The 12,480-nt window shown below is 39.8% G+C and overlaps 1 protein-coding gene across 1 annotated transcript in view; it reads right to left on the bottom strand.

Moving 5' to 3' along the window:
• AMPH (amphiphysin) overlaps nucleotides 1–12,480 on the bottom strand; it is a 214,946-nt gene that overhangs the window by 37,245 nt on the left and 165,221 nt on the right. The window contains exons 13-15 of the mRNA XM_061414521.1: nucleotides 11,146–11,169; nucleotides 9,615–9,638; nucleotides 6,779–6,811 (exon numbers count right to left, since the gene is read on the bottom strand). Of these exons, the coding sequence (XP_061270505.1) occupies nucleotides 6,779–6,811; nucleotides 9,615–9,638; nucleotides 11,146–11,169 (81 nt within the window). The remainder of the gene's footprint in view (nucleotides 1–6,778; nucleotides 6,812–9,614; nucleotides 9,639–11,145; nucleotides 11,170–12,480) is intronic.

Below are 12,480 nucleotides of genomic sequence, written 5' to 3'. Positions count from 1 at the left end.
CAACCGCAACAAAATTTTGAAATTAAAAAGCAAACAAATGAACAGTAACTTGGAGGATCTAAAAAGTCTGCACTGTAAGTTGATGTAGAAATGCCAAAAACAACCCAATGGATCAACAAAGTAGATGGACCTAGAGAGTGTCGTACAGAGTGAAGTAAGACAGAAAGAGAAAATCAAATACTGTATATTAACACATAAATGTGGAATCTAGAAAAATGGTACAGATGATCTTATTTACAAAACCAACATAGAGACAGACATAGAAAACAAATGTGTGGATACCAAAGCGAGGGAGAGAGAGGTTCAGATGAACTGGGAGATTGTGGTTGACATACATACACTATTGATACTATGTATAAAATAGAAGGAGTATATTGTCACCCTGCTTATTTAACATCTATGCAGAGTACATCGTGCAAAATGCCACGCTGGAATCAAGATTGCCGGCAGAAATATCAGTAACCTCAGACATGCAGATGACACCACCCTAATGGCAGAAACCGAAGAACTAAAAAGCCTCTTGATGAAAGTGAAAGAGGAGAGTGAAAAATCTGGCTTAAAACTCAACATTCAAAAAACTAAGATCATGGCATCCAGTCCCATCACTTCATGGCAAATAGACACGGAAACCATGGAAACAGTGAGAAACTTTACTTTCTTGGGCTCCAAAATCATTGCAGATGGTTACTGCAGCCATGAAATTAAAAGACACTTGCTCCTTGGAAGAAAAGCTATGCCCAACTTAGACAGCATATTAAAAAGCAGAGACATTACTTTGCTGACAAAAGTTCATCTAGTCAGAGCTATGGTTTTTCCAGTAGTCATGTATGGATGTGAGAGTTGGACTACAAAGAAAGTTGAATGCTGAAGAATTGATGCTTTTGAACTGTGGTGCTGGAGAAGACTCTTGAGAGTGCCTTGGACGGCAAGGAGATCAAATCAGTCAATCCTAAAGGAAATCAATCCTGAATATTCATTGGAAGGACTGATGCTGAAGCTGAAACTCCAATACTTTGGCCACCTGATGCGAAGAACTGACTCACTGGAAAAGATTCTGATGCTGGGAAAGACTGAAGGCAGGAGAAGGGGATGACAGAGGATGAGACGGTTGGATGGCATCACCAATTTGATGGACAGGAGTTTGAGCAAGCTCCAGGGATTGGTGATGGACAGGGAAGCCTGGTGTGCCACAGTCCATGGGGTTGCAGTCCGACTCAACTGAGAGACTGAACTGAGCTGAACTGAACTGAATGAGAACCTATGTATAGCTCAGGGAACTCCACTCAGTGTTCTGTGGTGACTGACATGGAAAAGAAATCCCCAAAAAGAGGGGATATATGTATACATATAGCTGATTAACTTTTCTGTACAGCAGAAACTAACACAACATTATAAAGCAACTATACTCTAATAAAAATTAATTTAAAAGAGAATTATAAGCTAGGTACCACGAGAAATGGAAATGACGGTGGTACAAAAGCCAGGGGAACTGGTTGAAAGTCTAGTGAATATTACTTAGACTTGGAGATAGTCTCATATTTGAAAACCAAGCAACACCCTTTGCCCCTATTTTGAGAGGCTGAAACAGAGGGTCTCTGGAGTCTCTGGACCGGGGGACACACAGGTATATTAGGAAAGTAGAGGAATTAATTGAATATTTACATAATAGAGACAAGGGCTCCTCCACTACTCCTCCCAGCTCCTCCCAACTACTTCCCCATTCAACTCCAATTAACCTGGCAACCAGGCTTGAACCCTGACCCGACCTTCACATACCCAGACAAAAGACCAGAAGAGTCTTTCCAGAGAAACATGACCAGCTTGAGAGAGAAGGAAAAAAAGTCAAAAGAATCTGATACCAGGAACTCCTCAACAGAAAAGATGAGCCAGAAAATCCTACAACAAAACCCATAGTCAATGAGTCCCACCTACTTGTACAAGTCTCTCAGTTTTTCAGTGACCTCCTCTTAAAGAGACAGCCAAGGTCACCAGACATTTGAGGAGTCTCAAGAAACAAAGACTTTACACCTTTGAGAATTATTAATACCCTTGGAGATACAGTGGAAGATGGTATACTCACAACATAAGAAGATGCTATTCAAAAAGAAATATTCAGTAAACAAAAAGCTTATGGGAATTTAAATATATATATATAGAAGTTAAAAAATCTGTTAGACAAGTTGGAAAGCAGAGAAAGAGAAAAGGAAAAGGGGGAAAAAAGAAAGACTCACTCAAAAAGTCAGTACATGAAAAAGAGAAGTGTTGCAGAACAAGAAAACAAACAAAAAAAATCAATTTTCAGATTAAAATGGCCTAGTACAATGTATGAAAATAGATGCAGACCACAGTACATCATTGTAAAATTTTAGAAACATGGGTATAAAGATTACGTGGACTTGCAGAGAAAAAAAGGTAGGGGGGTATACAAGCACACAGAGAAATAGAGAGAGAGGGTTTCTTACAAAATATCAAGACTCAAAATGACAGTTTCTCATCAAAGACAAATCCTATATGGTATCACTCATATGCGGGATCTTAAAAAATGATACAAATTAACTTATTTACAAAAAATAAATAGATTCAGAGACATAGAAAGCAAACATGGTTACCAAAGGGGAAAGGCTGCTGCTGCTAAGTCGCTTCAGTCATGTCCGACCCTGTGCGACCCCATAGACGGCAGCCCACCAGGCTCCCCCGTCCCTGGGATTCTCCAGGCAAGAACACTGGAGTGGGTTGCCATTTCCCTCTTCAATGCATGAAAGTGAAAAGTCAAAGTGAAGTCACTCAGTCGTGTCCGACTCTTAGCGACCCCACGGACTGCAGCCTACCATGCTCCTCCGTCCATGGGATTCTCCAGGCAAGAGTACTGGAGTGGGGTGCCATTGCAGGGGCAGATAAATTAGGAGTTTGGGGTTAACAGATACATGCTACTATATACAAAATAAACAACAAGGTCCTACTACATATAGCACAGGGAACTATACTCACTATTCTGTGATTAAACCATAATGGAAAGGAATAGGGAAAAGATTATATACCTGCATAACTGAACCACTCCACTGTACGCCTGAAACTAACACAACATTGATAATCAACTACACTTCAATAAAATTATTTATTAAATGTTAAAAAAGATGTACCCTACGGAAACGAAAAAGAAATGACAGTTTTTCCGTGGCAACACTAGGAGATAGAATTGAGTGGAACAACGGCTTCAAAATTCTAAGGGAATATAGTGAATAACTTATAATATCCAAACAGTCTATTAGGTACATGAGGACAGAGATACTTTCAATACAGGAGGTCACAAATACATGCGTCTTGTGCACACTTTTCTCAGGAAGTTACTGGAGGATGTGCTCTATCCAAATAAGGGGTTTAACCCCAAATGAGGGTGATTTGTGTCCTCAAAAGAGTGGATGGACAGAAGAGAGGTGACCACCCCCACAGCAGACGTGATGGGAGACCCTGTGATTATAGCTGTGCAAGTCATAATCCATAGCGTTTCCAGGTCTGACTAGAGCAGTCCCGAAGAACAGTTTCAATGTTTAAGAGGATGAAACTTAATGAATGGTTAATGTTTTAAACAAAAAGAGAGATTTCTATAACCACAGAATATGTGGTTGAATTAGAAATAAGTACCTAGAAAACTAAACAAACAAATAAAGAAGCTCGCAAACAAATAAGCTCACAAACAAGATGCTACAATTACTTCCTCCAAGGAAAAAAATGTTAGCCTAAAAGGAAATGTAAACTTCATCACTTGACCAATAAGAGCATTTACAGCATCATAATAATCCCACCACTGACTGGCTGGCTGGCTGGCTATGATGTCACTGGAGGGCAGGAAGCAGAGAAAGAGATATGAACTCCGAGGGTAGCAGATTGAAGACACTTTAGTCTTCCAGAGAGATGAGTCCATAACTAATGCTTTGGAAATCAAGAAGGACCATTATAAGAAAGTCATCACACATGTAGCAGTGAAACCAGAGAATCTGTTACAAGGTGTGAAAGTATTTTCCTCTGAGAAGCAGGAAATGGAGGGGGTATAAAACGGCCTAAAGTTTAAAGTTTTTTGTTTTTTTTTTTTAATTAAAAAAATCCTTTTAAACTGTGTTCTGCTTTATTCACTATGCCAAAGTCTTTGACTGTGTGGATCACTATAAACTGTGGAAAATTCTGAAGGAGATTGGAATACCAGACTACCTGATCTGCCTCTTGAGAAACCTGTATGCAGGTCAGGAAGCAACAGTTAGAACTGGACATGAAACAACAGACTGGTTCCAAATAGGAAAAGGAGTATAGCAAGGCTGTATATTGTCACCCTGCTTATTTAACTTATATGCAGAGTACATCATGAGAAACGCTGGGCTGAAGGAAGCACAAGCTGGAATCAAGATTGCTGGAACAAACAGCAATAACCTCAGATATGCAGATGACACCACCCTTATGGCAGAAAGTGAAGAACTAAAGGGCCTCTTGATGAAAGTGAAAGAGGAGAGTGAGAAAGTTGGCTTAAAGCTCAACATTCAGAAAACTAAGATCATGGCATCTGGTCCCATCACTTCATGGGAAATAGATGGGGAAACAGTGGAAACAGTGTCAGACTTTATTTTGGGGGGCTCCAAAATCACTGCAGAGGGTGATTGCAGCCATGAAATTAAAAGACACTTACTCCTTGGAAGGAAAGTTATGACCAACCTAGATAGTATATTGAAAAGCAGAGATATTACTTTGCCAACAAAGGTCCAACTGGTCAAGGCTATGGTTTTTCCAGTGGTCATGGATGGATGTGAGAGTTGGACTGTGAAGAAGGCTGAGCGCCAAAGAATTGATGCTTTTGAATTGTGTTGTTGGAGAAGACTCTTGAGAGTCCCTTGGACTGCAAGGAGATCCAACCAGTCCATCCTAAAGATCAGTCCTGGGTGTTCATTGGAAGGACTGATGCTGAAGCTGAAACTCCAATACTTTGGCCACCTCATGTGAAGAGTTGACTCATTGGAAAAGACCCTGATGCTGGGAGGGATTGGAGGCAGGAGGAGAAGTGGACGACAGAGGATGAGATGGCTGGATGGCATCACTGAGTCGATGGACGTGAGTTTGAGTGAACTCCAGGAGTTCGTGATGAATAGGGAGGCCTGCGTGCTGCGGTCCATGGGGTTGCAAAGAGTCGGACACGACTGAGCAACTGAACTGAACTGAAGTACTTCCTGGAAGGAAAGTTATGACCAACCTAGACAGCATATTAAAAAGCAGAGACATTACTTTGTCAACAAAGGTCCGTCTAGTCAAGGCTATGGTTTTTCCAGTGGTCATGTATGGATGTGAGAGTTTGAGTATAAAGAAAGCTGAGTGCCGAAGAATTGATGCTTTTGAACTGTGGTGTTGAAGAAGACTCTTGAGCGTCCCTTGGACTGTAAGGATATCCAACTAGTCCCTCCTAAAGGAGATCAGTCCTGGGTGTTCACTGGAAGGACTGATGTTGAGGCTGAAACTCCAATACTTTGGCCACCTGATGCAAAAAGCTGACTCATTTGAAAAGACCCTGATGCTGGGAAAGATTGTGGGCAGGAGCAGAAGGGGACGACAGAGGATGAGACGGTTGGATGGCATCACCGACTCAATGGACGTGGGTTTGGGTGGACTCCAGAAGTTGGTGATGGACAGGGAGGCCTGCGTGCTGCGGTTCATGGGGTCGCAAAGAGTCGGGCATGACTGACTGACTGAACTGAACCCTTTAAATTATGTGCGTTTATAACTGATAAAAATACAGACTTTAAAAATGAGACATAAAGAACAGTTCTTAAAACCCAATCTTTTGAAAGAGTTCGCTTCTATGGAAAGATACATTATCATCTCTCTGTGTGTTTGTGTGTTTGTGTGTATCTGTATTCAGGTGCAAGTGTGTGAGTGGGTTTTCTCTTTTTATAGATCACATGTGGTAAAGTTGTCAAACTTTTAAATGGAGAAATTCTGAAGGTTGATATTCAAAACTGATCATGTGTAAGATCTGAGACGAAACACTCATCACAGCTAGGCAGATATTTGAAGTCTCCCTTGAAGAAGTTTTCAGAACTTATTCCATGACTTGATAGCCATGTGGTCTGCTTTTCATATGGGTTACACTGTCCATCTGTTGGGACACATGCAGTGAATGGAACAGTCCATTGTGTGGCCCCTCCATCACAGACTTCCAAGGAAAATGCTGGCTTATTGGCCAGAGCCACCCTGGTCAATGGTTTGTGATCTTCCAATGGCTCCTTTCTGAAGAACTACTGAAAAAATAAGGTTCTGTGTAGTATGACTCTTAAATGAATCTTTAGAAGGAGGCTCCTAAAAATCACTTATATTGTCTAAAGAGCCATCTCATTAGATCCAACCAATCCTATCTCTTCTTTTCCAAGAAGAGGCTGCTGAGCCTAGCAGATCTCTCAGATTAAGACAACTTCAAATTTCTAGTGGAGGAACCATCAGAATTCCATAGTATACCTTATTACCAATAGCCAGTTAGTGTCATGGAGCACTTAGTATGTGCCAGGCTTCTAGACTGTCTCTGCACTGGTATCTCATTTAACCTTCACAACAACCCTGCAACCTTACTACTATTACTATTTCCATTACTAAGTTCACAAGAAGTGGGGTCAAATTTTATATTGACATACTTATTTTTTTTCTTTTATTTTTTAACATTATGCTATTCCAGTGACCAGAGGTTCCATATTTTTAAAATTTGCAACATTCTCAACTGATGAATTTTACCAGTAAGTCAATTTCTTACCTGGGTGAATCCATTAAATGAACCTCCAGAAGCCTAAACAGAAATGGAAATCAGAGTATGTTATTTTTTTCATTACTTCTGTAGGATTGATAAATGTCTATTAGACAATTGGGAAACTGAAGATCACCACAAATTTTAAAATAATACAAAAGGTCGCTGTGCATTCAAATGCTTAGGAAATGGAAAAGGCCATACTGTATTATTTTAAATAGGTTGACAAAAAAGGGAAACATTAGTTTTATAATTATTGCTGGTATGTGGCTAACCAAAGCCTACTTTCCTGATAATGAGAACATGATTCCGTACAAGAGCCATGAGGGTTTAAATAGTTCTTTTTTTAGCCATTGATAGACTCTAGAAGCACATCCAGTACTTTTCTCTAAATACATCACTTTAATGAACAGCTATTATGAGATTTTATAGTTTCAATGGACCTTGGTAGAAACATTTCATGTGCTTTTATTGGGGTGTAACCACTTTGGGAACAGTAAATTAGTCTGTTTTTTCTATATATCTTAATGCTTGAACAATAAAACTGAAAGTAGAAAGAATAAACACAATAAATGGGATGGTAAAATAGACTCTCATCAATTCCCAACACAATCATTCTGCTTTTTCTGTTGTCATTTTGGTTGTCTTTTTTGTCTGTTTTTTTTTTTTTGTCAACCTATTTGTGTTTGGTTTGCACAGATTTCAAGAGGCACATGACAATCTGTTAAGGAGATGAGGGAGACCTTGGAGAAGACATAGATGGATGATGAAGTAGGTGAGAAACATTAGGAAAAACAGAGCCTACAGAAGTCTTTGGCTAGTCTATACTACATACTGGGGTAAGTACCTCTTCTTTATCAGCCTCTATTTCTTGGTACAACAATCCATATCTCTGGTTAGCAATTTCATCTTCAGATAAATCTGAGTTGTTGGTGTCATTGTCTTGGGGACTAGCAGAACTCTCGGTGCTAGCATTCTGGGAGGCTCCCAGAACCAATGGTATAGCTATCTCTTGGCTTTCTTCCCAGCAGCTACCAATGACTTGTTTCCCACCTACATCTGCTAGTAAATCCACCTCCAGCCCTTTCTTGCTTCCAACTGTATCTAAGCATTCCCTGCAATTATCTAAGCCTTCTATGCCTCTGGTAGACCAGTGGTTAATAGAATCAAGACAACTGGCAAATCCACTTGCTTGGCCATCTGGTATACCAGAGAATTCTACTATTTCTACATTATTCCCTGCTGAATCCAAGCTTGGCTGTCGGATTTGACCTGGATCTGTTCCCCAAGGCCCCGGTTTTGCAATTCTTGGCAAGTTAATGGTTTGGCTACAGTTCCTAGTCCCTGTACTTTCAGGTCCCTCTATTAATGAATCCTCTGTCTTACACAAACACCAGTCTCTTCTGTTTGCATCAGTTCCCAGAGCAGAATTAAGATCTGTCCTAGACTGAGTTGCTGCTTTGTGTGTTACTGATAAAACAATAGCCTGATTTCCATCCCTGTCAGCTCCAAACGCATGTAACACAGCCCCACACTGAATCTCTTTAGCATCTGTACTCCCCTGTGCTAAGTGATACATTATATTATGGCTAGGAGGGCCTATTAATTTTTTATCTTCGTCTTTTTCAGCTAAGAACCATCCCTCTGGGCTGGCATCTTCAGTATTAGACACAGAGTCAGCCTGGGGAGGCAGAATCAAAATATCTGTATGACTGGCACCGTTAGCTTCAGAACTCTCTATAATTTCACAATTACTTATTACTACTTGATTCCCTTCATCTAGCCCTTGGGCTCTGTCACTAAACTCATCTGCTTGATCTACATTTTTCTTGTCTTTTTCTAATATGTCAGTTTTCTCAAGATACTTTTCATCAGTCTTTATGCTTTCTTCACACTCAGCACTTAGATATTTCCTAGTTTCCTCTTCATTGATTTTTAAGGTCTCCTGGTCTTGCTTTCCTAGTGTCTTAAAAAGATCTACTACTCCATTTCCTGTACTTTCACATGTTCTCTCTTCAAATTCCTCTGTCCCTTCTAGGTCCTTGACACCAACAGTTCCAGCCTCTACCTTTTCATATGTCTCCACACCTGCCCAGATAGAATCTTCAGTCTTCTGGTTTTCTTCCTCTTCTTCTGACTTTTTAATATCTTCTTGACTTTCTTTGACCAGGCCACTAGTTTCCATGGCTGGTATCTCTGAGTCAGGTAAATCATAAGGATGCTCCATCTCCATACAAGCAGCCCCAGGCATGGGGTTTGGGGGCAGTTGTTCATCTCCACATAGAGGGGCTGGCCGCAGGACATTTTCACCCTGCCCAGCTACAGTGTGCCAATCAGCAGAAGGAAACATTCCAGTGGACAATCCCAGGTCCTGTTCTGCTTCAGAGAGACATGCAGAGTCTTCCTGTGACCCATCTTGGGTCATTTTCTGGCTGACACTGTCTGTACTACCATCGGGGCCCCAAATAATTGCACCTAAATCAATCTGAGATCTTTGAATTTCTTCGGTCAACCCACTGTCTGGAGTTTCCTCCATAATCAGGTTACACAGGGAAAGACTTTTTGAAGAATCAGTCTTTAGAGTATGCAGAAGAGCAAAGAAAAAAAAAAAAAAAAAACATAAGATGAAATAGATCATGGTAAGATTTGATGAGAAACACAAAAGTCTTCAATAGAGTAGCACCAGTTAAATAAAGCTACAGAGTATGTAAATTAAATTGTATAATATTACGTCTGTGACTAGCAATGCCATGAGAAATGAAAGCTCATTCTAAGATAATACACTCTGTATACAATGTATATTAAATATGAAAAAAAATCCAGAATTTTCTGGATATTTACCTACCGGCTGTACCAAATCAGTGCTTGTCTATATGAGTAAAAAAAAAATAATAATAAATAAGCATATGCATGATCATAAGACAAGAAAAGAAAATTTCCTAGCACATTAAAATCTCACACTGACCAAAATCAACATACCGTTGAAGACTTTGACTTTTACTGGTTTAAGATTAAGTTTTGCAATTTGTTTTGCAATAGAAATGAGTTTTGTTTCACTATTGTGAAGACTACACAATTGAAACATGAAGCTAGCCCCTGTCACTTTCTAAAATCAACAAAAACATTTTATGGTTATAGAATCCCAATGTTCTGAATGTCAGCCCTTTTTGTGAATATCCAAGTAAAACCACCTCCCTATAAAAGATGTTTTCATGCAGAAATTTTTTAGCCCTTTTCTTGAGAGCCTTCCATGATGCTTCAATCTCCTGAGGAAGGGAAGGGAATAGTCATCTTTCTGTTTTAAGGGAAGAAAGGAGCAATGTCACTTCAGAAGACCAGGCTCATGAATAGTTAGATCTACCCAACTTTCTTGTTGCTATCTCATTAAAAGAGAAGAAAACATTAAACTCAAGTTGAGCTCTTAAGATCACGTGACCCAGGGCTCTTCTAAGACAGGGGAGAAAAGGGCCCAAACGCAAGAGAAATGGGGCTTCATATGGGTGCAGTTATTTTCTTAATTTCACAGATGTTGCCACCACCAAACTGTGCTTTAGTCTCAATTCTCAGTTTTGGAAATGTTCACCCTTGCACATCAGATTAGCTGAATAAATAACATCAGCAGTAATATAGACTTTGTATCAATACATGACAGATACTGAGCTAAATACTCTACAAATATTATCTCCTTTAATCCTCACACAATTCTCTGAGGTAGGTGTCATAACCCTTATTTTACAGATGAGAAAAAACTGAGGCTTCAAGAGTTTCAGAACTTGCTGAAAGTCATGTTGTTATAGTAACTGCAGTGTAGACTCACATCCAGGGATGTCTGGCTCTAAAGCTCAAATCCTCTGTGACTAAGCTTCAGTGAAAATAATAATGAAAAAAAAGCGTTCCCTGGGGACTCCCCTGTTTGTCCAGTGGTTAAGACTCCTCGCTTCCACTGCAAGGGATTCAGGTTCAATCCCTGGTCTGGGAACTAGGATCTTACATGCCTCATGGCAAAAAAAAATTTTTTAAGTTTTAATGGTTCCCTGTGTGGAATAGCTTGTCATTTACATTTTCTCATCCATACTTTTCATGTATTCTATAAGCAGTAACAAATATATATGCCCTTTACTACAACATTTCCTCTGGCCACCGATAATCAAAGAAGATGCATGAAGGGGCACAACACTGAATTCTTGCTCACCCAAGAGTCTGGTATTTACTCTTTTCCTCGCCACTGTTTCTGGGTGCAGATAAATGCTTAGAAATCATCAGGGAGCTGATGATTGTCATCAAAAATGTCTGGGTCTTCTTTCCATAATAGATAAAATATAACAAGGTTCCCAATATCTAGCCATCCAGATACATTAAAATAAGAGTTCTCTTACCGTCCATAGGTCCCAGGGCAATGTCTGAAAGCAAACAAACAAACAAACAAACAAAAAAACCATCAGCAGATAAACCTCAAGCATGTAAAAAATACGGAGGTGATATAAGTTCTTGAAACAGAATCATAAACATTTTAGAAACGTTTAGTACAGCACTGCCCAATATAATTTTCTTTGGTGACAAAATGTTCCATGTCCATGCTGTCCAATATGGCAGCCACTAGTCATATGTGGTATTGGGAGTTGAAATGTGCAAGTATAACAGAACCAAATTTTAAATTTTACATTCTTATATTTAATGTAGATTATTGAAAATATCCACATGTGTCAATCTGTTTTTCACTCTGAGTGAAATCTATATCCAAAGTATGATGAATGGACTTACATTAATACACACACACATACACACACAATTAAAGTGAAGTAAACAAGGTGTCCAGATATTAGAGTTTATCACTTCTTTGAGGAAATGCAGATCCTAGTCACTTCAAAATGCTATTTATTCTACCCCACTCCCCTATCAAATTAAAGAGGATGACCTGTTTGATGGTAAATGACCTCCAGAAAAGCAATTCTTCAATATGTTGAATCAGACAACACACAGCTCAATTAATTGGCCATCATGCAAATTAGCAGAGTGCCCCCTAAGACATGTGGCTGAATTACACTTATTCCTGGCATTTTAATTATGAAACTTATTGATCCTGGGGAATAAATCCAAATGGTTGAAAGGACTTCCACTGTGTGTAAACAGTGGAGGAGACCTCTCTTTCTTAATTCCTTCGTGACCGAGAATTACTGCTAAAGCCACATCGTTTTCTGTTCATGCCTTTGTGACTAGACTACATCCATGTTGGTTTTCTTGTTTTGAATCTCTAAATGTGCACAGAAAATTAGAGAGCCTGACACTTTCATCTGAAAAATATGACAGTTTCCAGATGGGATTACAGGGTTCTGTACTACAGAAGACAGGCCCTGTGGTTCCAACTGAAAACCCCCTCAGGCTGGTCTGGGCCTCCTCTAATGTCCCCCTCCCCTGCAGCTCTAGGCAGCCTGGTCGGTCTCTCGATTAGCACTCACTTGTAGAATGACATGACAACTGAAAGCCAGTTACTGGTACACAGAGTCCTTCTGCACCCTACATGCATTTTCTGGTTTTCTAGATGGTTTATGTTTTCTTGCTTCACAGCCCTTTAAGAATCACAGCTTCTAAAAGCTCCTACTCATCTCTGCTTAATGCAGAAAGCACAGGCATTTTCTCTGAAGGAAGGCAGCAATGTGAAACGTCATGTTTATCACTCCTTACGATCATGAAAGGACATGTTAACTCATGTG

Source organism: Bos javanicus, chromosome 4 (assembly GCF_032452875.1).
Source record: "Bos javanicus breed banteng chromosome 4, ARS-OSU_banteng_1.0, whole genome shotgun sequence".
Classification (NCBI taxonomy): Eukaryota; Metazoa; Chordata; class Mammalia; order Artiodactyla; family Bovidae; genus Bos; species Bos javanicus.
Note: the sequence above shows the minus strand (reverse complement) of the source record. Positions and strands in the feature narration are given on the sequence as shown.